Source organism: Danio rerio, chromosome 12, assembly GCF_049306965.1.
Source record: "Danio rerio strain Tuebingen ecotype United States chromosome 12, GRCz12tu, whole genome shotgun sequence".
NCBI classification, from domain to species: Eukaryota; Metazoa; Chordata; class Actinopteri; order Cypriniformes; family Danionidae; genus Danio; species Danio rerio.
In genome coordinates this window covers 25,486,434-25,513,600 of record NC_133187.1, presented here as the reverse complement: position 1 = coordinate 25,513,600, position 27,167 = coordinate 25,486,434, and the positions used below count along the sequence as shown (strand labels likewise).

Here is a 27,167-nt window from a genome sequence, read left to right as displayed (position 1 = left end):
CATACACACTCATTCACACACATATTTTATTCAATTCACCTACTGTATACTGCATGTCTGTGGACTTTGGGGGAAACCGGAGCACCCACGCCAACATGGGGAGAACATGCAAACTCTACACAGAAATGCCAACTGACCCAGTCAGAACTCAAACCAGTGACCTTCTTGTTGTGAGACGACTAACCACTGTTAACCACTGAACCATATGTATTGCTCCTATTCAAATGTATTCTAGTTTAAATTTACGTTAAATGCATTTAGGACTTTCAATGGAACTGTAAATAATTTACTTTTATAACTACTTGTAATGTCTTTGAAATAAAGACAATTGTTGTTTTTCTAGTTTCAGCTTGGCGCAAGAGTTGTTTTGACGTTTTGCAACACGCTGTTTAAATAGCAAATGCATTTGCTCTCATATGTAAGCCTATAGGCATTCTGGTCTAAAAAGGAAGGCGTGTTGAGGCACATTGCAGGCGCTTTGCTATTTTGAGAAACTATAATAGATTTAAATTTTTTAATATATAATAGATCAGGGGTCACCAACCTTTTGGAAACTGAGAGCTACTTCTTGGGTATCGTTTAATGTGAAGGGCTACCAGTTTGATACACACTTCCTAATAACAAATTTGCTTAATTTACTTTTAATGAAATGTTATTAGCGAGGCAGTGGCGCAGTGGGTAGCACGTTCGCCTCACAGCAAGAAGGTCGCTGGGCTCAGTTGGCGTTTCTGTGTGGAGTTTGCATGTTTTCTGCCTTCGCGTGGGTTTCCTCCGGGTGCTCCGGTTTTCCCCACAGTCCAAAGACATGTGGTACAGGTGAATTGGGTAAGCTAAATTGTCCGTAGCGTATGAGTGTGTGTGTGAATGTTTCCCAGATGGGTTGCGGCTGGAAGGACATCCGCTGTGTAAAAAACTTGCTGGATAAGTTGGCGGTTCATTCCGCTATGGCAACCCCGGATTAATAAAGGGACTAAGCCGACAAGAAAATGAATGAATGAATGTTATTAATAATTAATGATATTCATCTATTTGAAGACACTGATCATGTTAATTTCTCACAATAGTTGTCAACAATGATTGGAAACAGATAAATATCAATCAATGCAAGTGTAATTTAAAAAGAATAGCTACAAAAAATATTTGTTGCAGCTTACTGGTATGTGGAGCTATGGTTAGCTAATTTTATAACAGGCCCACGGGCAACTCAAGTGGTCCTCGCAGGCTAACTGGTGCCCGTCGGCACCATGTTGGTGACCCCTGTAATAGATACATATAATAGATATTTTTTATTTATTAACCCATTTAATTTTTAAATTAAATTTAAATTACTTGGCTGAGATTTGGCCCAAATATGGAACATGCTTGGCCCTTGTATGGACGCCAGACTTGGTCAAATCATGTACTGTAATTCACTGCGGCATGTGGGCCAAGCAAAAGCTGATTGTGTGGGCCAGATCTGAGCCAGATAAATATTGCTATGTGTGTAGTTAAGTTTAATGAAAAAGTGCATTATTTGTTAATAGTAAACACATTATACAACAAGATGAGTAAAATCACTTTTTTATGCTTTACAATGCACAACCAAAGTACATATTCTAAGAGATAGTTCACCAAAAAATAAAATGTACACACTATTTACCCACCCTCAAGTAGTTCCAAACCTTTATTTTTCTTTTTACCATTGAATACACAAAAAATATATTTTTAAACCGGTAACCTCTGACTTCCATAGCATTAAAAATAGATACTATAAAAGTGAAAGGTTACTGGTTTTCTTACTTACTTTAAAATATCTTATAACTCAAGCAAGTTTTTGACAGTTGAGAGTTGATTAAATGATGACAGAGTGGTCAGTTTTGGGTGAACTTTCCCTTTATTTTATGCTATTAAGCATGCATACTTGTTCACAAGGAAAGTTAGGGCTAAAACAAAAGAAAAAAAATAACAGCATAGAAGCAGCAGAAAATCTGTGAAATGGGGTGCGTAGAGTATTACAACATAACATACTGTAAAAGCAATATTGTACATGGTCAAAACCAATGTCTCAGATCACAAAAATATCTAAATTTGTAATGAAACATGTCACATGATCTTTACAACAACACAAATTGAGAATAATTGTATGTGTAAATATGTTTTACTCTCATGCTGAGAAGAGTCAGATATCTCTAGCTCCTGCTGAGACAAAGCCTGTGCAAACCTAAAAGAAAGCAAAGAAAAGATACAAAGGCCTCAATTTGAGCACCCTCCCCCACCCTTTGAGTTTGACATCATAATAACATTATTGCTCAACTGTAACATCCCCGTGGCTGTATTGTGTTTATGTCAAACAGTCTCATCCACTTTCTACTTTCCTATGACTCTCAGATATGCATTATTCAGTCGAGCCCATTGAGAGGATGAATACAGAAAGATCTCATCCTGTATGTGGCCTCCGGTTACTCTCGCTAAATAATTTAAAGATATCCACCCACTCACTCATATAAACAGAAATATTACAGGAGGAGGAGAGAGAGAAACTGACAAATAGGCCAAATAACAGTGTGAACGAGTGTGGGATGAGGGATTCTCTGTCTGGTTTGAAATAGTTCAACTTTCTGCTGATGGATTAAAAGAAATTAACTGTTACCTGAAAACTGATGCCTCTGCATATTAGTACTGTAGCTAATTTGGTAACACTATATTGTACAGTTCTTGTTATTAATAAACCATTAACTGTGACTTTCTGAATCTGTGAATTACAAGCAAGGATAAAAGAAACACTTAGAATAATCAGAGAGCAGCAGTTATTTCAATTCAAGAGTTCACACTTAGCTGATGATTGATAATAAGCAAGTTTGGCATGCTGTCCTGGGAGAGAACCCTGAGTTCAAAAGGTCCTTGAGCCCTGGGTCCCTCTCATTTGCAGAGCGAGAGGGGAGCTTTGAGCTCAGGTAGATTTCGACAACTCCCCTTTTTTTATAAGAGCTGATTATTAAAAATGATTGCTATGAAGAGATATGCTGCTGGATGAGAGTTTGACTGTAGTGCTAAATTTAGATTGATCAGTTCACTTGTAGTCATGTTTTTGAAATGTGGGAGGGAATCAGACAACCTAGGGGAAACCCACGCGATCACAGGAAGAACATGCAAACTCCACACAGAAACCAACAGTGCAGTGAGGCAACAGTGCTAACCACTGGGCCACCGTGCCGCCCTGTGAAGGGAAAGGTGGAGGAGTAGGGGTGGAAGCAGGGATTCTTTAAATCGAAGATGACTGTAGTGAGAAACCTTAATAGTGGGTTTCAAATCGTCTGATTGGTGGATCATACATAGTTAATGCAGAACCAGCCGTGTTTAGTCATAATCACGTGATCCTCTCGAAATTAGTTTTTAAATAAACTTCATTTCTATGACAAATGTAACTTACTATTATATGTGCCACAGGTGGTTTGTCAAGCTAACTCACCTGAGCTTTTTCTAAGAAGAATATGGTGTTTATAAGAAGGTGTCTATTGCATACACTCTCAGAAATAAAGGGACGCGAGCTGTCACTGCCGTGGTACCTTTTCAAAAGGTACCCTTTGTACCTAAAACACATTTGTACCTAAAAGTTCCATATTAATACCTCAAGGGTACATATTAGTACCTAAAAAGTACAAAAGTGTTCCTCTTAAAATTTGTAGGTACTACTTTTAAAGTACCAATATGGACCCTTCAAGTACAAATGTGTACCTTTTGAAAAGGCACCACCCCAGTGACAGCTCGCGTACCTTTATTTCTGAGAGTGTATGAAGAGGAAAAGAATGTGTCCTACAGGTGGTTTTTCAAGCCCACTGACCTTCGTGAGGCAGATTAAGGCCCCATTTACGCTAATATGTTTTGGTTTTAAAACAGCTTTTAGAATGAAAAGGATTCATGTCCACACTGGCGTTTTTCCAAGCATTTTTGAAAAGTTCTCTATCCACACTACACCACTGAAAATGCATATCATGTGACCACACCAACACTCTATCATGCGCTGCAGTGTATGCTGACATCTGAGCCCTAGGCAGTAAGCGAGTGCTTTGAGTGCACCTCCCCAGATGATAGCAGCGCACATTATTGCTATCAATGATCTTTTGAATCTAATTGTATTTCTCGTGTTTTGGCTGAGCGCAAAGATGAGTTAATATAATATAGTTAATATATACAGTATATACCATGTACACTGATTCTGCACATTTGACTGATTGCTTGCCTATATTTCCTATATTGCATGAACTAATTGTATTGCTGATTATTAAAACTGATATTCAGCAAAAGAGATTCAATTCGTATTTTTCAATGAAAATTAAAGGAGGCAGTTATGTTATACGCTCTGTGCATACAGTGAAGATGACAGTCATAAATATTTAGCTACACGATGCCTCAACATTTTTGGTGTCTGTTAAGTTGTTAAAATCCAAAATAAAAACAGGCAGTTACTTATATCGTGTCTTCATTTAATTGTTAAGATGAGTAAAACAATGTGTCCAGGGTGATGTGAATGCTGTTATAAAGTACACCGTTCCCTTTGAAGATTTACTCGACATGTCCTTGGGAGTTTGTTTTCCATATTAAACTTGTGAACTCTGAACTTACAAGGAAAGGATGCAAGAACTTTGTGTACTTGTTATTGAGGAAAAAGCCCCAATCAGATTGGCGAATAACTACAGCCACGCCTCCGTTTTCAGATGTCTGTTTTCCTCCATTCACACTAACACAGAGTGTTTTAAAACAAAAATGGTCTATTCAAAAACTCTAAGGTAGTGTGGAGGGAAGGTGTTACCGTAGCAAAACTTATGCGCTTTAAAACTAAAACGTAGTAGTGTAAACGGGGCCTAAGAATTGAACAATCCCACAGTCCAAAGACATGTAAACTAAGCATCACACAGTTTGATTGTTATTTTTAAACCAGGCTACCAGGCTACCAGCTAGACTCTGGCAAGAGTAAACCATCCAGCCTTGTCCCAAGAACAATCCCTTTAAACTTAATCCAGAGCTTTTAGACAAGAAACCAAGCCATAATACAACATTAAAAGCATTTAAGCAGAGAATTGAACTAAATTACACTAAACTTGCTGGGTTGGATAGCGAGGATTCTGTTGCATTACTATCAAGATCTGGATTGAAGTACTGACAATAAGTAGTTCCTCAATTGCCAGTGGTGAGTGAATGATCTGAGATTGCTCTGAAAGGTCAGTTAGGTGGTGAGATCAAATGCATTAGCTACACACAGACAATAAGAGGCTTTTTACTATGACGCTTTAATTGGAATGAGCTCATGGGCGCTCGCTGCCAGCTGAATGCTCAACTAAGGGTCAGTCGTGGAAAAGGCCACTGGCTCTGGTTCAGTCAGAGGAAGGGTAATTCTTTAGCCTAACCTTTTCTTTCTGTAACTTGAGACGCAAACACAGACCCACAAACACTCATCAACTGACAATTTCGCCTGTGACTGTAATTGAACTTGGCTGGCGATTTATGTTCCTGACCTTTTGAAACAACACAGAGGGGGCATGAGAAGAAGGCAGACAGACTGACAGAGAGAGAGAGCTGAAAGATTTACAATGAACCACTTTGGGCGCTCGGCGGTGAGAAGAAACATGAATATTTAGTTTAGTTTTTCTGTCCGTAATCTCCAGAGGAATTTGACTAATTGCACATCATGTTACCTGTTTAAGTGCATAGGCAAACTAGAGGCAATGTCAAAACTGCTTTTTGCTGAAGGCTTAATTTGCTCATTTCATTTCACACTGTCACATCCTCTTTGCACCTCATACCAATATGATAATCATAACTAGATAATAGATCCAAAATGGCTTAAAGAGATAATTGTAAAAATTCATCATTAACTCACCCTTGACTTTTTCCAAACTTGTTTAAGTTTCTTCCAAACACAAAAGAAGATTTTTTAGAAAAGCTGGAAACCAATAATCATTGACTTCCATAGTAATTGTTTTTCCTATGATTTTTAACTTTCTTCAAAAAGTTTGTCCTCTTCTGTCTATATGTGGATGTGTAAGTTTTCATATTTTTAGTAAATTATCCTTTTTATAAGGACATTACGACCCAAACACCCATTACGATATATATATATATATATATATATATATATATATATATATATATATATATATATATATATATATATATATATATATATATATATATATATATATATATATATATATGAGCAATATCACACAAGTAGCAGTGCAATATGGCTTTATATCAGCACTGGTGGGAGGTGTAATTTGGTGCCAATATACAGTATACAGCCACATTGCACTGCTACGAGTGTGATTTTGTATTTATAGAATAGTTCAATGGCATAATCGTGTATATAAAAAACAAAATATATAAAAAGAGTCTCAAAAATCCTTCTGTACGAGGAACTACTTTCTTCCGCCATTCATTCACATCTGCAGCTGATGTCAGAACCAGGGGCGTCACAGAACCAGATGTCAGAACCAGGCCACCACAGGCCCTCTTGACAAGCGAAGTGTCACGGATGAAAATGAAGACCCGTTGGTTGGGGGAATCGCGGATGAAAGGGGGGGGGGGGGGGGGGTATGTTGATCGCAAATGAAAGTGTAGAGTTGGGAGGGGGTGCAGATGAAAGTGAAGAGAGGGGGGGATGGCGGATGGAAGTGAAGAGCGTGGGTTCATAATGTCTCTAGGGGGCCTCTAAATTTATGGGCCTGGCCATATGGCCCTGGTCAGAACAGCAGAAACCATTGCCAATTCACAAATGTCACTTTAGAACAAGTATTTGAATGATTCTCTAGCATAATGTCTAAAGTAATGTCCAAACAGGTGATTTTGTTAACATTTTAGGATTATAAGGCTTGAGATTTCCCAGTATTTCTCTGTTGCAATAAGGATATCATAATAATTAACCCCAAAAAAGCCAGAGCAAAGCAAACACTACCAATTTCTGTGACATATATACACCACTACAAAATACAAAAGAGAGAGATTGACTTAGAATGTCACTTACCAGATTTAATGATTTGATTGATGATTACTTAATGATTTAATATATGAGCAATATCACATGAGTAGTGCCAGATGGCTATATGTCAGCACTGATGGTGGACACTAAGGCACGCCTACCAGTGCCAAAATACAACCATATTGCACCAATACTCATACACAACCTACATTTTAAAAACACTGTAGCAATAAAGATTTGAATTGAATATGTAACTATATGTGCCCAATTTGTGTACTGCCAAAACAGCACCAATGTGCCGAGATATGGACTTCCCTTTGGTATCTGGCAACATGACTTTAGAGACAGATCCTTGTTGTTTCTAAGGTGGATTTGACATTGCTTAAACTTGTTGGTCCAGCACATCCCATAGATTCATTCTTGGATTGAGATCTGGTTAGATTTGGAGGGCAGGTTAATACTGTACCTTGAACTCTCCTTGATCTCAATTTTCTGTAGAATAAGTGCAATGGAATAGGATGCATTATCCTGCTGAAAGGGACCAGTTAACACCAAAAAAAATAAAAAAATATCCGATATTTCCCCCCCTTTTTTGACAGCTGGGATGCCGGAAAAAAGCATAAAATAACGGCCATTAAATTTACTGTAAAATAACAGATGGTAAATTACAGAAATTTAAATGTAAGGAATTTTCTGTAGTTTAACGTACGTTATTTTCGGTAAATGTCTGTAATTTAACAGGCGTTATTTTATGGCAAATGTCTGTAATTTAACATCTGTTATTTTATGGTAAATATCTGTAATATAACAGCCATTATTTGACAGTAAATGTCTGTAATTTAATGGCCGTTGTTTTATGTAATTTTTTCTGGCACACCAGCTGCCGAAAAAAAACACGAAAAAGTGTCCAAGTATGACACTTAAGTGGAGTTTTCTCTTTATCAAAGAGAATAAATAAAACATGTTGCATTTACACACGTCTCTTAAAATCATTTAGTTTATACATGTCATGGTCAGAAACAGCTGTACAGTTAACAATAAATAAAACACATTAAAAAGATTTCAGTGCTGCTGATGTATAACCCGAGTGAGTAGGTTCGTTTTCCTGTAATTGTAAACTCATAAACAATCACACTTGCTATCAGTTTATGGGAACAACCAGATTAGCGAGTACCGATCAAGTCATAAAATGTGATTATCAGCCGATACGGAACTCCTGCCGATTGATCGGAGCATCCTTGGGACAAACTGTAAAAAATATTTGCAAAATAAAGCACTATTTCCATTCCGTGACTCATAGCAAACAACTATTAAAAAGAAAAAATGGAATTTGCTGTGGTAGTGAAAGCCAAAGTTAGCATTTTTCTTTCTTATAGAATACATTACATGTCTAGAAATTGCATAGTTTACCCCAAAAAAAAAAAAAAAAAAAGAATTCCGTTATCATTTATTCATCTTTGAGTGGTTCCCAACCAATGTGAGTTTTCTTTTGTTCTGATTAACTCGAATTAAGATATTTTAAAGAATGTTGGAAACCAGTAAACATTGACACCTATAATAGGAAAAACAAATACTATGGTATTCAGAGGTTACAGGATTTCAAAATTCTTCAATATATTTTCTTTTGTATTTAATAGAACAACAAAAAAGAATAAGAAACTCTAATCAGTTTGAAACAAAAAGATGAGTAAATTGTGACAATTTTCATTTTGGTGGGAACTAAACCTCTAAAGTGCTACATAATCGTGGTTTCACTATGATTAAATGCTAAAGAACCATTTCTAGTGATATAGCTCAATTCTGTAGTGTATGTTAGGACAATTAAGGCAAATTTGTTATCCTTCTCCAATGTCCAAGTTCCAATGCTTGTCCGTCCATTGTAGGCTTGTTTGACTGTGAATAAGGATTTCTGACTAGTCCGCAACAACATACAGTAGCAGCAAAATGCAAAGAACTGTATTATTATTTTTTGTTATAAATTCCACACAAACCTTTGTAAAATTGCCAGTGTGGTGAGTCCACTCTCAGGGAAAGCACACTGATAATAATGCATACTTTCAATGCTATGTTATTGGCTTTGGGTAAAAAACATCTGCCAAATACACACATGTAAATGTAATTTGTGCCCAGAAAGATCATAAATGCACATTTTATAGGTTTTAGTACACAAACTTAGAGCCACTTTAAAAAGCCGAAAGCGTTTGGCAAATCTATTGAGAAAATAGAAATATTTTTACGTAAAGAGAAAGTGTACTGTCATCATGAACTCACCCTTCTATCATTTCAAAGCAAGACCAAACAGTTTGTTACTTTTCACCTAATTTACACTGGAACTAAGGCTTTTAGGTTGTCAACATTCTTATGACCTGAAAGACAGTAAATAATAACTGAATTTACATTTCTGGGTGGACTTTCCCGGTATGCTCTCAAATCATTAAGTATAAACAGTCTTTAGTTTTAAAGTAAATCATAGTATGGTAAAACCTTCAGACTTCTGAGTGAACATTCAGAACAAATTTCAGTTAATGAAAAAAAGGTTCTCTTTATTCTCAGCATTTGTACAACAAATGTGACTAATTATCATTTATAGATTTGTTTTCTTTTTAACACATTGAATGTATTGTGTGAGAGAAACATATTTGTTTCATGAGAATGCAAGAATTGTTTTTGTGTTTGACGTCTTCCACATTTTAAAACTGTTAAAGAGCAAACAAGCTCTTAGATTGCTTCTCCTTTCTGTCACACATAAAAATGAACCAACAGAAGAAAATAAAAACAATAGTCCATGCAAGGAGTTTATTAATGAGCAATCTGCTATAATGTACAAACAATATTCCTCTCAAACATTTCATTCACCCAATACTTCAACAACACAAGTACTGAGGTGCACAGTAAACACTTCCCTTTCAGTAAAATATTCAAAAAATAGCTTGTTTAGAATTTAAATATTGCCCAAAGCCTTTTTTAGCAGAATAAAAATGTGCACAATGTAATATAGTGAATATATATTTAATGTAGTACCAAATGCACTTGTATGCAAAACATTTTCCTGACCCTAGTTTACATCTCTTATCTCATGCAGAGAAGGAAAATCAACTCCAACCCAATACAAAATAATCATGTACAGTTTCTGTATGAAAATAGAAAAAGATATTAAATGCCATATACGTTATATGCAACAATATAATCATCCGTTTTTGAAAAAACTAAATTGTACAAAATGGTATAGACAATCAAGGACTACTTACAACAATAATTTGATGCCAACTTACAAAAAGTAAGTGTGATGAATGCTATGCCTTATTGTTTGGCTAACAACAGAACATGTAACGGCATGAACTGTATTATAGCTATGCAAAATTTTGGAAAATATTACTAAAACATCATGGCATTAGCACTTTTTTACCCATAACGCTAACCATTCTCAGAGCAAATGAAATCAATGTCTTTTTTAAGCTATTTTCATCCCAGTTTCCAGATGTGCTAATCACTTTGTTCACACTTAATTTAATTTTAGTGCACTTTGGACTGCATTTACTGTATAAATGTTGTGTGATAGAAAATCATTGACAAACCTTTGTCCATCTCTTTTGAAAACAAAAAGAAAAGTAACCAAGCAATCGCAAACTAGTTCACAAGCACTAGGTTTACTCACAATATGAGTATACGCTTTCAGAATTGAGATTGAACACTTCATATGTGCATAAAGAAATACATGTAACACTTTTTGACAATTTTGCACCAAAAAGCACGCCACGTGGCACGATCACGGCCAGAATGATAGAAGCTAATAGACATATTCATACATGATATATCCATAATGATTGTAAGCAAGCAAACAAACTCACGAGGTAAAATAAAAATACTTTGTGGAATATATTTTCATCTGTACAGATTGTTGATAGCTTGATAAAAAATAAATACGTTTTTAGTTTATTTTTTCCCCCATTGCATTCTGTGGTGAGATGATATTGAATTGCTACTTTGAAAAGCTGAAACTGCATATGAGATTGAGTGCAGGAAATCATTTTAAAGCAATAACTAACTAATGAAGTCACTACAGTTAAGTTTAACCAAGAGACCAAGGTTCGACTAAAAATATCCTTAAATCTTTGCCTCACTTTCTTTTTAGCTGCCCTATTCGCATAAAAGCAGCTTCATCCATAATTTGAAGAAAAAAAGATATATATGTATTTATATATATTTATGATTTTATATTGCAGTTTTACCACAGTGACATTCATAGTTTCTCCCAGGTCCCACTTTCCTTACAAAAATATTTCTCTGTGATTAAAAGCACAGTGTAATGTCACTGATTCTGCTGCTACTGTACCTCGCCAGTCCAATTCATTGCTTTGATACATCAAGGCCTCTCTTCTTTCTCTCATTGGTAATACTGCCGAAAATGAGAAGTGCAAGCTTTTGTGTCTGTCTTGTCGCTGTTGGCACAATGACACTGTGTTCTGTGAAAGTCCGACAGAACTCCAGCATTTGCTGGTGCAGAGAAACTTTAGAAAATTATTAAGTCTATTTGTAGCTATATGTGTAACATCTGAGCTTTACTTGATATACATTATACATTCAAATCTCATAGATAGACACCATAGCTATTCCAGGTCATAGAAGTTCCCCAAATGAGTCTTAAATGTGCGGCATGACGCCTGCTTATGAACTTCTGTGACTGTATATTAGTAAAGTGAAAGGTTTTAGCCTACATCTTGTTTTCCAGTAAGGTCACAGGGTTTGTTCTTACAGTCTCCAAGTTCAGACTCTCTCCACACGACTGGGGTCATACGCATCTGAAAACAAATGCAAATTACATTAATGATTTTCATTCAAAATAGTGTCATTAAGCACGACATATATAAGAACAGAACATTGTTAAAATCACTTTGTTTTTTTTTTGCAAAACAGCGTAGTATAGAAAAGAATGGGATATATGCACAGCTAGAGGTTTTAATCCAATGATGAACATCCGGTGAAAGGTTTATGTGACTTTTTTTCAATTTCATAAGGTTTCATTTACAGCATCGATGTTGTAATGTAATTCAAATATAATCAGTTAAATAGACTTCAGCATCCATTTGGTAAAAGCGTAAAGAGAGACGAATAACCGTTTAAACACACACAGCGTCATTAACAACAGGCTAGCGCAGAAACACCACTGAAAATACTGGGGTAAAATTAATTTTCATACTTTAAAGACATGGCACCAAAAAAATAGAATTTAATGCAGTGTTTCTTGTTTGGTCTAATATCTACTTTCTATCCTACCTCAGCCAGGCAGTAATGATCACAGTTTTTTACAGAAATCAGATCTTAAACATGACGATTTTGTATGGGATGACAATTCACCGGAAGCCCTGACAGGTTGACTGAAATTAAAAGTCCAGTGTGCATATACCCCATTGATTTATATATATATATATATATATATATATATATATATATATATATATATATATATATATATATATATATATATATATATATATATATATATATATATTAAAATTTCCATTAACTTTTCTTTGCTGATTTGTGATGGCAATCAGTATGATAAATCAGACCACGCTTCCCTCTTGTGGTGAAAAAACTCATTGCTCATTGCCCTTGAGTATTAAGCACTGTTATTGTGGCTTGGCAGCTCATAATGCTACAGAATATGCCGGGAGGGAAAAACAATCTATTTTTTTTCCCAGTGCAAGCTGATTGTCTTTTTTTCTTTTGTATACCACACCAATGCATTTAACCTACTGTATGCCATGCAATACAAGATAATGCTGAAGGTGACCTCTCCTAGGAATGGGCTTTACATAATCAGACTTCACAAAATACTAACAACCATACTATACTAGCATATATAGGAATGCTAGACTTTTGGAGGATATTCTATATTATTGTGGTGAAGTAAAGTGTTTGGTAATAACAAATGAACCAACAAATGTTAAAATGTGTCCATCAAAGCATTTTATCCCTGAGGCAAGCATCTTTTTTCAGTTCTTACTTTATAGGAGCACTGCATGAAAAAAAGCAGGAGGTCCTTTGTTCTTTTTTTTCAGCGACTGTGGGATAAAGAATTATTTGAATATGTGTAACATTAACCTGATACAACAGGAAACTAATTAAAAAATCTAATACTTCAATTTGTACAATATAATTTGTAATAAAATCTATTCTGCCGTTGAAATTACAGTTACAAATAGTAAGACTGTTTAGACAGCATTGGTATTATACAGAGTTCCTCGTTGTCATTTTGAACCAGCCATCAAGTCACTGTTAAGCTGAGGCGGGACAAATACAACACTACTGCACCTAATGTCAGCGTCCAGCATTGAGCCAACCTTTTCAAATGGATACAAAACATTTGTATAATAGGGGAAGAGTGCCACAGATGTTCTGTTTCACTGCAAACAAAGCATATTACTATCAATTAAAAAATAGCCACTGCTCCACAGAAACACTCTCATTTTTAGAAAAGCCCTGGTATTTTCAGTGGCATAAAAATGCTTTGGTTGAGACATGGCTGAGAAAATCAAGATGTATATACACATTTATAATACATTTTACATTGATTTAAAAGACAAATCAATAATATCTTTATTAATCAATGTTGCATGTGAGAAATGATGCTTTCACACCTGGCTTGTTTGGGAAATTTGATTCAGAACGTTTCTCCTGTAGCTCAGTTCAAAGCTCAGCAGATCATCAATCAGACTTTATTAAAATTTACCATGAGTTATTAACATCGAGTAGGGCTGGATGATTGATCAAATGAAATCGCAAATGCAATTATGCAAAGCTGCAAATTGTCATAAACGTCTTCATGGTCATATGATCACATGATGTGAGCAGAGGGTGCTCCTGTGAAAATCTATGAAGAAACCCAGGAAATCCCCAATGACTTTCTGTATAAACAGAAGTTTTCAGTGAATTCATTGATTACTTGCATACTCCCAGGGTTGTTTATATCGAAGTTGACATACTTCTGCATGCTGTTTGTGTTGCTCTGCTATAACACTTCCTAAACGCTAGCTGGCAATGAGGTTTTATGTTCCCTTGTGTCGAGTTTCTTAGCTGGTGTTTTGTTTTTTTCGGAAATGTTACCTTAATGTACAAGTGGCTCATACTTGCTCATTTTAAGGTGGGAACCGGTGAATGTACAACAATTTTATTCAGGTAAACCCAAAACAAAACTTTCCACCTTGAACGCCTTCACAGGACTCGACACTTGTAAACACTAGCTTCAATAGGTTCATGCAGCTCTCGGTCCCGCCCACTCTCGTCAGTGCTACTAAGCCGACCAATTACAGAGCTTGCGCTATGTGTCGTTGCGACGCGTAGTAACATTTTTTGAGAGGTGCGCATCAGCGACAGCCACGGCAAGGGCTATGCTACCACATCAGGCTGTGCGGGAGCATACAAGTGAGCTTGACACATAAGTATAAATCAGCCACACCATGTTGGTGTTTTGTAACATCTAATTTTCACGAGGTGGGCCGTTAGCCCAACGCTCAACCCTCAACCTTCAGGACCAGGACATACACACATATACTACAGACAATTTAGCTTACCCAATTCACCTTTAGTGCATGTCTTCGGACTTGTGGGGGAAACCAGAGCACCTGGAGGAAACCCACGCGAACACAGGGAGTACATGCAAACTCCACACAGAAATGCCAACTGACCTACAGTAGCTGGTGCTCAAACCAGTGAACTTCTTGCTGTAAGTTGTTATCACTACCCACTGTGCAGCCCCTTCATTGATTATCCATAACTACTCCAACACTACTTTGAAATCATCTCACATACAGTAAAGACTTAGTTAAAACTGAAGATATAAAGTGATGTTTGAGCAAAAATGTGTTATCATGTGTTGTAATTTTACATGCAGCATTAACTATAAATTAACACAGAGCCATAGTTCATTGAGAAGTTACACAACAACTGTCGCTATCACAAAAAGAATATTTTGAAACTGATTTTTGTATAGTTTATCAGTGTACTACAAGTCTGTGTAGTAAATCCAGTTCTATCTGAAAGCACATGCTGATGTTTTACTAGAACTTGAAAAAATATGCATGCAAAAGCTAAATAATTCAAAACAACTGTCCAAGACAATACAAAGATAAAATACAGACAAAATCATGATTCTTTCTCTAAAATAATAAATTAATATATAATGACAGCTACAAAAAAGCCACAAAAGTCCAATGTTGTCTCTATTGTCTTGGAGATTTTGTTTATCCATTTTCATTGATGACTAATGTAAATGAAATTTTAGAAAACAAACCAGTGCAATCTGACCAGTGACTATACTTGCATGTGACAAGTTTTGGAGCATTCAGAAATTTTGCCTTGTGGAAGCAAACATAAACAAAAATAATGTACATGTGTAAAAGCATGCAATAGGGCATAGGTGACAGACCTGAAATAAATAACTTGTCATCATCTTCTATTGCAGACACTGTATTATCCAAGTTGAACCCTTGTGGCAGTGTGATCTCTCTCTTTGCTACCATGCCACTGCGGGGATGTGGGATTGGACGTGCCATAGTCTTTGGTGACTGCCTTGATCTTGCAAGTAAAAGCACCTCAGCAGACACTTCTTCCTGAGCTGTTTCCTCATTCTCTTCTTGCATATAACTGGTCATGACAACTGCATTCTCACTGTATTGCTTCTCTTCCACTAGTGTTTCCTCCTCTTGAGCAGATTCTTGAAGTGCTTCCCCTTCTTCTTCTTCTTGGTCTGTCTCTTTGGCCAATGTGATCCTGTTTACAGTTCTCACTAATGGCTGACAGCTTTCTTCCTTTGCATAGACATTGTACTCTAGGGATGCTTTGTCATTTGTGGATGAGGGGGACAGAGAAGATAGGCAGCATGCCTGCAACTGGTCCTGTGGTGCTTCTGTTATCTCAGCATTAACTGTCTCCTTCCTGTCTCCCCCACTTACACTAAGAGTCAATTCCTCATCCTCGGTCAGTGGAAGCGACAAGCATAAGTTACTTGGAGGAAACTCTGGCAGCTCCAACATTGTGGAGACTCTTAGGCTGTGCTTCTCAGCACTAGATAAATCTTCTGTAGACTCTGGATCCTCTCCAAGTTCTACCTCTAACGCATGTCCTTGACTTTCCATAGACCTATTTGGCACTTCCTCAAACTCTCTGCAAACATTCTGTGTCTCGTCATTTAAGCTCATCTCTTTGGTTTGTGTTTCCAAAACTGTAGCATCTGTGTTTTTAAAATCCCTTTCTAATGGTTTGCCATCAACTTGATCAACAACCAAGGCTTCAACTGGCACAGAAATGCCGAGTATCCTGGCAGCACGCTGTTCAATAGACTCATTTTCAGGAATGCCTTTGGCACACTGGACTTGGTACAAGTTACTAAGGTCTTCGGTCTGCATATTGTTGGCCTTCTCTTGACTCAAAAGAGTCTCAAGATGTTCATCTGCCAAGGTCTTTTCATTACTCCAGCTCAGATAATCTGAATAAAAATGCTCATCATCATCATCCTCAAAATTAGCCTTAAACCTACAGTGAAGACTCTTGATCACATGGATACGCGATGACCTTTCTGATTTGATAACATCTGTGCTTCCTCTCCCAGCTTCCTTCTTGAGTTTTTTGGAGTTAAATGCATTATTATTGTTCAAGCTTTGAGTACCTTCAGAAAATTCAGGGCTGTGTCTGCTAAGATCTCCGCTACTGTCTGATGATGTAATCTGCAGGGTTTCACACATCTCTGAGTTGTCTGAAGGGCTGGTTAGCATAGGTGACTCAGGACTCAAGCATGTGGGAGATCCAGAGGTCACAGTGTCTGGAATGGCAGTGTATACTGTTAAACCAACATCCTTAAGCAAGCACTCCTTTGGAACAGGGATATCTTGCCGATGCATCACTGGATCATTGTCCCCCCTTTGCAGAATGTCAAAGTTAACATAATTGTCAGTCTTGCTGACAGGGATTTGTTGTGTGTGGGTGTCAAAGTTCACCTTAGTCTTGGACAAGGAACTTTTTAATCCTTTGTATTCAGGGTGGCCTCCTTTACCTGAATGGGATGTTATATTTAAGTTATTGCTTTTTAGTTGCATATCTGTGACCTGCACAACATGTGGTTGCTGGTCAATTTCCTTATTCGTGTGAGGCGGGGGGGTTTCTTGTTTTGAATTGTTGCTTGCATCACTCAGCTCCAAAACACTGTTCAATGCTTCATCAAGTTCCTTTGTATTCTGTTCAGCATTTGGAAACTTCCCAGTATGATCCTGTATCTCTTTGTTAAAAGATTCCAGCTCCCCAATAGCATCCCATTTTCTTCTGTTGACTGGTTTTAGCAAAAACTGTCCAAAAAGCTCTTGACTTTCTGATGATTGTTTAGACTTTCTCAACAAAGGTTGATGATCTGGGGATGATGGAAGTGATACGGACCGAGGAAAATGTGGGCTCCTTACACTAATTCCATTCACAGTTCTGGAGAATGCACTGTTGCTGGAGTGGTTAAGATCCTTTTGGCCTATCATGGGGTATCCATAGTTTGCACTACAGTTGGTTTCACCTTCATTATTGGTGATTGTGAAAGGGGAGGGATGGTCATTTGCTGATGAATGGGTATTTCTTGAAACTTCTGGGGAGCCTGTCTGAGTTTCCTGGTTTCGGTATTGATCTCCAGGCCAGGATCCTGCATAAAAAACTTCACTGTCTTGGCTTGGATCTAGTGACCTGGTATCTGTGATTTCTTTCTTCAAAGGGGGATTTCTAATGGAGGGGGAACTGTTGGACTGTATATGTGTCTCTTTGCTTGATGCTTTTAACATGTTTTGGTTATCTTGCTGCACCCCTGTGTTATCTTGTGAACTAATCACTTTTTGATTGTTATTTGGGTCAGAGACACTTCTGTTTGCTTGCATACTGATAGGGACAGAAACCAGGCAAAACATTGTCTCTTTGAGCTTTTTCTTTGAGTTTTTCTTGTTCTCGGCCACAGTCTTAGCCTCAAATTTCTTTACTTGTGTCACTGTCTCAATCAAACCCAGGCTTGAATTCTGTTGTGTTGTCATTTGAAGAGCAACTATATTGCCATGAGTAACTGGATGCCTGTTGCAGTTTTGATCAGGTACTGTGTTTGAACATTCTGTCTCCTTCAACGATTCTTTGTGCATGCTGTCCTCATTAATCGAATTACTAATATTGCTTTTATTTGGATCTGTGCGGTCAAAGGGTTTCTCTGTGAAAGGCAAGGCACTGTCATTAGATTTCTCAGGTATGAGGTTGACTGGAATCTCATTTCTGATGTTTCTGATTTTGTCTGCATCTGTCAGAGAGTTCCCATCTATCCCTGCTCCTGAAATGTGTCTGACACGAGGATCGTCAAAGGGAATGTACTGAACATTCCCCATCCGTTCTTCGCTGTAGCCTGGATATGCCTGTCTCCTGCAGGGCATACTTCTTCTTCCATCTCTGTAATGGTCTGGCCAAGCCATTCCGGTCTGCCTGATAAACCATTCCTGCACTTCTGTCATGGCAGAACTCTGCATATATGGGTCTCCTCTATACTGATGGTTAGCCATTGAGATAGGATAAGTTCTGTGCCCTCCTTTAATGACAGGCTGCCTTCTGTAGGATGGAGGGGGGATGTAACCAGGGGGCTCTGCGCCAGAGCCGCCTAGTTCTTGTACAAAGTATTCTTGCCTTGAGAAGGGGAGCGGAGTTCTGTCTCTCGCACGTGGGGCGAGCTCCCCTGTGAGCATCTCTGCACTCCCACGCATCTGCTGGTGTGCTTCGTAAGAAGGAGGTCTGAGTGGTCTGCTGAATCTGGGTTTTGATAATGGTGCAGACTGGGCACCTGATCGGTCAGTCCAACGTTGCCTGTTCTCTCCATCAATATGTCGTCCATGAGGGTCTCTTATGTGGTGGCCATTTAACTTAAAACCCCCATAAGAATCTTGCCCAGCAGTTGGTATGCTGAAGTATTGGAGGCTTTCAGATTGCATTCTGGGCAGTGACTGCGACTTGTTTTTGGTTCTAGGTGGAACAGCTCCTTCTGCAGTTCTTGGCCTGCGTTGATCATGTGCCACCTCGTTTTCAGATGGCTGGCGGCTCATGCTGGTCATTGGACGCCACTCCTCTGTTCCCAAACTTTGGTACTTCCTTTCAGCAGCGATTCTCCACTGGTGTAGGGCCATCTCTCTCTCTCTGGCACGTGCGCTCTCAGCCCGCCGTTGTCTTTCACGGTTATGCTCCTCTGTGCTTAAGGCAGATTCGGGTCTCCGCTGCATACCCTCTGGTTTGTTTGCAACCCCTCCTCCTCCACTTCCACGTGGGTCCCTGAAGTCTGCATAATCCAAAAGCACACTAAAGTCCTGACCTCTTCTCCGCCAGTAGGACACATCCTGCTCAGATCTAGGCTGAGAGTGTATTCCTCTGTGGGCTTCAAAAAACCTGCATCAAACACATATAGATGGAAGTTAATAAATATAGGTCAATGCTTATATTTGATAACGCATACATTAACCGGCAGTGTATAGGATTTTAAACTTCTTGTTACTAAAAATATATTAATGTACTTTTTAATTATGTTATTAACTTCAAGTTATTAAAAGGTCAGTAAATGAAAATTACTTACTGACTCTAAATGTCAAACTAAGTGTTTTTTGAAGCCGGTGGTCACAATCCAAATTGTGCACAGTTTCATACAGTATAACAAAAAATATATACCAGTTAACTTGGCAAAACAAGCTAAACCATATAACAATCTACACACACAGTGCTAAACAAGAAGCAAACATCAAACTTACACCCAGCTTAAAGAAAAATGTGCATGTTGACAATGCTGTCAACCAAGCAGAAGACCTCAAAGGAGGCTTTAAAAGTGAAAACAAACAATGATAAATAAGCATATTTTCTAAGGAAGCAACTTGACTAGTTTGTGTGGTGCAAACCGTTGAGTCAGCACTAAAGGTTTGTTCTCTCATTCAATATCTTGGCAGCCGAGAGCATATGATCTGCATGTTAAACAATCCTGACCTGCACTCATGAAAGGATAATCTAGTCACAGCAGTGGAGCTGCCTCCTGCCCTAAACTGCTGAGTCTCAAATCATGTGACAAGCAATTACTTGAAAGTGCAAAGATGCACTAATGCTTGATAGTATGCCAATAAATGTCCAAATAAATGTGCTTTTATCTATCTATCTATCTATCTATCTATCTATCTATCTATCTATCTATCTATCTATCTGTCTGTCTGTCTGTCTGTCTGTCTGTCTGTCTGTCTGTCTGTCTGTCTGTCTGTCTGTCTGTCTGTCTGTCTGTCTACCTACCTACCTACCTACCTACCTACCTACCTACCTACCTACCTACCTATCTATCTATCTATCTATCTATCTATCTATCTATCTATCTATCTATCTATCTATCTATCTATCTATCTATCTATCTATCTATCTATCTATCTATCTCAATGAGACTCTAACACAGGACAATTATAACTTACCTGGTAAAGAAAAAAAAACATGTTGTGAAGCATCTTTATTTAAAGTATAATAATAATCTTTGACGCCGTCCTGCGACAATATGGCTGGTAGAATGCAGATGCGCACATTTATATTCATCATGTTTTATTAATAAAAGTGTTATATAAGAGATTGTAATAAGGAATGGAATATTGATCTGACAAAAGGCTCATGGGACATGTAGTTTCCTGCTGGCTCTGCCTGCAGAACTAAGCACACTCAGCAGGGGGTGCTGCAAGCTTTCTGACAACATTGATGTCTATTCCACTACAGTCCCATGTGAAACGAGAAGGAAATAAAACCGCACTGCAAAATCTACTAAACATAGTTAATGAATTCATCAGCTACAGGGGGAGAGAGGTAGGGAAGAGTGCAGGGAAATGAGTAAGACTGAGGAAACAGAGTACATGAAAATATAGGAAGTACAAAGATATGGATTTCACAGGATGAAAGAAAGTGCAAACCAAAAATAAGAATGAAGAGTGAAAGGTGACAAGGAGGGATCATTTAAAAAAGGAAAACTGGGATCTCTCCTGATGTGAAAGGGAAGTCCTTGACAGCTCCTACCTTTATGTAACACTCTTCATCATGCAAGACAGCTTAAACCTCAGATCAAAGGAACAGTTGAAAAAGAAGGAATGACAGCAGCGATGCAAGAGTGTGGGGAAGACGACAAAGAGGTCAAAAACAACTCATCAACACAACTCACCCGCTGTCAGTGGTCAGGCTGTCTTCTGGCAAACGTCCATCTCCTAGATTCCCGTTGTCCACATCTTGTGTCCTCTGCTTCCTGACCCTGTTCTCAGCGTCACCGGGGAATCCCCTGGCAGGAGCTTGTCTGATGCCTCCGCCGCTGTAAACATGGTCCCCCTCGTAGCCATTCACGCCGCTGTGTCCTTTCCGCTTCTCAGCGATTTCACACCGGCTGTCGCTTCGTGTCGGCAGACATTTCTCATAGGTTGCGGGTTGGGGGGAAGACGAGTGTGAAACAGGGACATTGTTGCTGTTCCTTTGTGGGACTTTGTATCCATGAGAGATGAGAAGGTCTTCCACGCTGTACATGGCTACGCGGTGTGTTTTTCTTTTAGAGATGTGTGTGTGTGCGTGTCCGTGTGAGTGTCAGATGAATTCCGCTCCTAGTCCAGATGAGGCAAGCTCGTGAACAGCTGCACAGGAGAGGCCATCGCTGTGAAAGAAAGCGGGACAGAGGGGAGGGAGAGAGAAAAGGAGAGAGAGAGACACACACAGATGAAGTTAAAATGATTCTCTCTCACAGTCTTTTTCATAAGAGGATTTCTGCTCACAGCCAAAACAAAAAGGTTCTATCTTGCCACGAGAGAAATGACTCGTATTGCTGTCGGTATGTCTATCCACTGACCCAGGCTTCTCTTCTCCCATCTGCCCCTTACTTCTCCTCTTTTCTCTGTTCTTTATCCAGAGAGGAAAATCTCTCCAGATGACTGACTACAACACGCTTGGAAACTTCATATTACCTAGGTGTGGAATGTTAAACACAATCCTGACTTTCAAAAGAGGCCATTTGTGACAGTTAACAATTTTTAAAAGATGGCAATTAGTAATCTTTAATCATTTTCTTTTCAGCTTAGTCCCTTTATCAATCAGGGGTTGCCTCAGTGGAATGAACCGACAACTTATCCAGCATATGTTTTATGCAGCGGATGCCCTTTACCCAACACCGGAAAACACCTATACACTCACACATACACTAAAGCTTAAGCCTGGTTTATACTTCTGCGTAAAGTGATCGGCGTGACCCACAGTAATTCACATGACCCTTGTATCCGTGCATTTATACTTCTGTGCGCTGTGTGTGTTGCTCTGCAATAACACTTTAGAAACACTAGCTGGCAGTATGTGTTTATGGTCCTTTGTATCAAGTTTCTTTGCTGGTGTTTTGTTTTTTCTAAACGCTACTTTATTATACAAGTGGCTCAAACTCGCTCATTTCGAGGCTGGAATCAGCGGACGTGCAACAACTTTAATCATAAGGTAAACACAAAACAACAGTCTCCATCCGGAGCTCCTTCACAGGACTTAACACTTGTAAACACAAGCTGCATTGGGCCCATGTGACTCACACCTCCACCCACATTCATCAGCGCTACCAAGCTGACTAATCACAGAGCTTGCGCAACGCGTCGTTGCAAAGTGTAGTTACATTTTTTTCAACAGCCAACGAGGGCTATGCGACCACACGTAGGCTGCGCCTTAGCATATGCGTGCACTTGATGCAGAAATAGAAATCAGCCTCTATACAGTTCACCTATAGCACATGTTTTTGGACTGTTGGGGAAACCAGAGCACCTGTAGAAAACCCGGGGAGAACATGCAAACTCAAACCAGCAACCTTCTTGCTGTGAGGTGATTGTGCTATCCACTGTGCCACCGTGCTAATTAGTAATCTTACTGACCTACAGTTTTTTTTTGACATGGCTCCAGAGCAGTTTGTTCGGAAATTTGAATCTGTAGGAATTTGACATCTATGTCTCTAATTTCCCTAGTGTCATTTTTTTAAATTAAGGTGGGACATGAATGACAATCCCAGAATATATACAGTGCTCAGCATAACTGAGTGCACGCCATTTTGAAAATTAATGTTTTTATCCATTTCTCAGTAAATATAGGCAAAGTATTTTGGTGTGTTAAAACAAAATTCAAGCAAAATATTGCGAAAAAAAAATTACAGCCAACAAAATTTCAACAAATTTTTAAAATTTTTGGCTTCTCTTTATTTTTCCTTTCCTCTTTTTAAATTTGTATTTAATATTTTTCTATAACATAAATTGTCTGTACTGTCTGTTTTTGTGTCGTTATCATAAGTTATTTTATTAAAAAAGCTCCAGATTTGGCTTCAGTACTGACTAATCTTATGCATATGCACAAATATAATCTTGTATAGCTTCCTATTAAAAATATCAGTTTAAAAGATAGATCTGTGAGGGGTGTACGTATATATGCTGAGCACTGTATACCTTTTGGCAAGATTTAAGCCAAAGGAAAAAAAGAAACAAACAAATAATAAAGAGAAAAAATGACTATTAAGATTAACAAGGTTTGGTGTTTCCCAGTGTTGGGTTGCAACTGGAGGGGCATCTGCTGTGTAAAACATATGCTGGATAAGTTGGCAGTTCATTCCACTGTGCCGACCCCTGATTAAAGGGACTAAGCCGAAAAGAAAATGAATAAATGAACTAACAAGGTTTAATGAATAAAAACAAAATGCTAGTGTGAGTTTAAGTAGAACAGAAAATATCAGCTACATCTAAAGCTACTTACTGTAAATGAGGTTATTTCACAAGGTAATGAAACCTAATTTCAGCTTTATGTAAACATGCAACAGATTAAACCGCAGAAGACCTACAGGTGCAAACAACATTCAACCAAAACAAAACCTTGGAAAAGTCACAAGTGGAACTAAGTCTGAGAAAGACTAAGGAAAAAGAGATTACCTAACCTGCCCTGACACACTCAGAAGGAGAAAACAAAATTGCCAGCAATCTTCCCACCATTATAAGTATTACAGTTATTTCCTTGATCTGCAGAGGGTGAAGTCCAAATGGAAGCTTAGACTTCCACATTACCTAAATATTTTGAATGCTGACCAATTTCATAATCTACTTAAAGCTAAACATACAAAGCATTTCTGTATTAAATTGATTAAATATTAGGGTGTGTGTAAAAGATTAGGTCATGCTGAATCTCGCTCTGTCTTGCACAGAATGCCAGAACTACAATATTAATTTTCATATTCAACAGAGCTAGATGATTGAGTTTTAAATGTGAAAATAGGTAAATTAGATGAGGGCTTGCAGTAAACATTAAAAAAACTTTCAAGGATCTGAAATTAAACTAATGGCACTGAACATAGGAAAGCAATTAGACATTTTCATCCCATTATATCCTACTTTTTCCATAAGAAAAGGTCTGTTTTGATCTAAATGATGTTTGTCAGAAGTAGAAGGATGCATTTAGCAGAGGTATGACTTTCACATTTTCACACTTTCCAACCCAGATACTCCAGACTGATCCACATTCACCATTAAAGGCCCTTAGAGACCGCTGCCTCTCACAGCATCTTCTAGCACACAGAGGTCAAAAGAGGCCCCAAAAACGATGCTAACTTTCTTTCCTTGTTTTTTCCTTTAACTTTATGTCTCCTCTTGCATATACACACAGCACACACACACAGGCAAATTCAATGCAAATAAAAAATGAGGGAGGTATAGTTTCCATCTCCACTACTACAGGGAAAACTCTTAATGCGACTTTTATCAATGCCATCCATTACCACCAGTCACATCTTTCAGAGACATTTGGAAAATCACCTGCTAAACACACGCACATACATATTTGATCTCCATATGATATAATATACATCATGCGCTATTTTCTATTATCTTGCTCATTAGTCAAATAATTTCATTTTCATAACACTTGCAACATTGATCATGTGAAATCATTTGCTCTTCCACTAAAGCACTGAATATGCCCTATGGGTTATTGTCTAATCAGACTAGATAATATAATCATCGGGTTTCAGGCAAACTTGTGCAGTTAATACACACTGAATTGAGAGCAAGACATTGATTCTTTCCCCTCCAGCAAACCGTCAAGCCCAAAGAATACTTTATTTTTATATGCATACATTAGCAACCGCTCACAGTCGAACACACAGCCTTTCAAGCTAAGTATTCTCCTTTTGACAGTTTGCATGTGTCGAGCGTCTGTGTTCATGCACACTTTCAAATGGAGTACACTTCACTGGGTGTTTGACTGAATGAAAGAATCATCTTTGTCCATTGGCTTTTTCTGTTTATGAGTTAAAAAGTCTTTGTACTTGTTTTAAAAAAAAGCTGATGTTCATTTAAATCACTCTCAAATGACAATCGTCAACGAGAGCATCTGTAGTTTTCAGTGGTTTGTTGTTGTTTGGTCTCATTCTTTTCTTTTTATACAGTGAAACGATAACTGCATTTCTGTTATCCTTTAAATTGTGCAAACTGAAATTGTGCAACAACTCCCATTCATCGCAAAATACTTCCAAAACTCAAAAATGATAATTGGTTATATGAAAAATTCAGAATCAGTCAATTTTTGTGAAACTGCCTGGGATATAACCATCCAACACAGGCTCATTGGAAAAAAATGTGCTTCATCCTACATTTTTGTGAAACCACAAAAATATACTTCAGCTTACGTTTGAAGGCAGTTTCTTGGTCAAATGAACACTACGAGGCAAATTGATGCCAACAGCTTTTGTTTCTTTTCACACTAATGCTATTTAAAGGGGCATATTATTAATGGATTAAATGATTTTTTTGTGCAGTAATTTGCCCAACATCAAATAAATACCACTAAACAACTTAATGGTTTCTATTATTTTTAATCAAATACATTTGCCTCACCTGTCTATCTCCATATGAACAACTTTTCCAGCATGGTCACTTTGATCAGTAGCTTACTTTGTATGGTTTTGTACTAGTCAAACAGAGCACTCGGGTTTGAGTCCACTGAAGAATGGTTCCACAAAAAAGATAAAAGCACTGCAAAATCGAGGTAAAACTATGTGGCTGCGATAGACTTTCACTTACATTTGATTTTGAAAACACTATTGGTTGGGTTTAGGATGTTTAGTGTTTAGGTCAGATCAAACGTACTTACACACGTATAACAAAACATACCCTTAATCATTCCCAACCATGTTTGCAGGAGGCACATCAAGAGTACATACTTTGGTCTCCCTTATCCGACCCATTTACTTCAGGTTTTGGAGTCTTTTCTTGTGTTCTGATAAGTTGATTCAAGTTTGTTTGATTAGGTTGAAAATGTGTACTGTTGGTGTGCTTTCAGGAACACGGTTGGGAAACACTGGCCTAAGAAAGCATTTCAGTCGCAAAAATGTAGACAGCGCCTTCAAGTGAATTTGTCATCTGAAAAGTGCAACGAAACATACCCTGAGCAATATAATTTACATTTTGTTAAAAATGTAAGCTTCCTCAGTACTGGGTTGTGGCTGGAAGGGCATCCACTGCGTAAAAAAATATGCTAGAATAGTTGGCGGTTCATTCTGCTGTGGTGACCCCTCATAAATAAGAAACTAAGCTGAAGAAAAATTAATGAATGAAAAAATGTAAGCTAAGGCACAATTTTTTTAATGAGCCTGGGTTGAAATCACTTTACATGAACCAAAATTCAAGGCAATGAAGCAAAATACAGGACAGAGTAGCACACAATTTTTTTTTTGCAAATTTCAAATTCAGTTTATACAAATTAGTTAAAAAAACACAACATTTAAAAAAACAAACTTTAAAATACCCTCTCAGGCCCCACATTATGTCTTCAGCCCTTAGCAACACAATAACACTGAAAAGCTAAAACTTGGGCACAAAGTGGAAACAATTCAAGCCAGGTCCTCCGAGACTTTAAATGGCACAGAAATGTCTGGCTGCTTCAGAGCGCAGCTGAAATTTTACCAATGACAAACTGCCTCTTAGAGCATGAGTAAAATCATAAAATTGCAGATACGTGATCTAGACTACTTTGCTTTTTTTATTAATGACCTGCTTTTATGGCTAACACATGTCTCAAGCTAAAAATGAACAAAAGCTCAGGCAGACCAGTGATGTCATGAGGCGCATCTGAGCCAAAACGCCACAATAACAGTGAATCATTTGATTCCACT

At 37.9% G+C, this 27,167-nt stretch overlaps 1 protein-coding gene across 4 annotated transcripts in view; it reads right to left on the bottom strand.

Moving 5' to 3' along the window:
• Nucleotides 1-9,736: 9,736 nt before the first annotated feature.
• jcada (junctional cadherin 5 associated a) overlaps nucleotides 9,737-27,167 on the bottom strand; it is a 33,033-nt gene continuing 15,602 nt past the window's right edge. For all 4 annotated transcript variants that reach the window (XM_073918476.1, XM_073918475.1, XM_021472546.2 and 1 more), the window contains 3 exons: nucleotides 21,174-21,650; nucleotides 15,384-19,393; nucleotides 9,737-11,754 (listed from right to left, as the gene is read on the bottom strand). In XM_073918476.1, the coding sequence (XP_073774577.1) occupies nucleotides 11,720-11,754; nucleotides 15,384-19,393; nucleotides 21,174-21,526 (4,398 nt within the window). In that variant the 5' untranslated portion in view covers nucleotides 21,527-21,650 and the 3' untranslated portion in view covers nucleotides 9,737-11,719. The remainder of the gene's footprint in view (nucleotides 11,755-15,383; nucleotides 19,394-21,173; nucleotides 21,651-27,167) is intronic.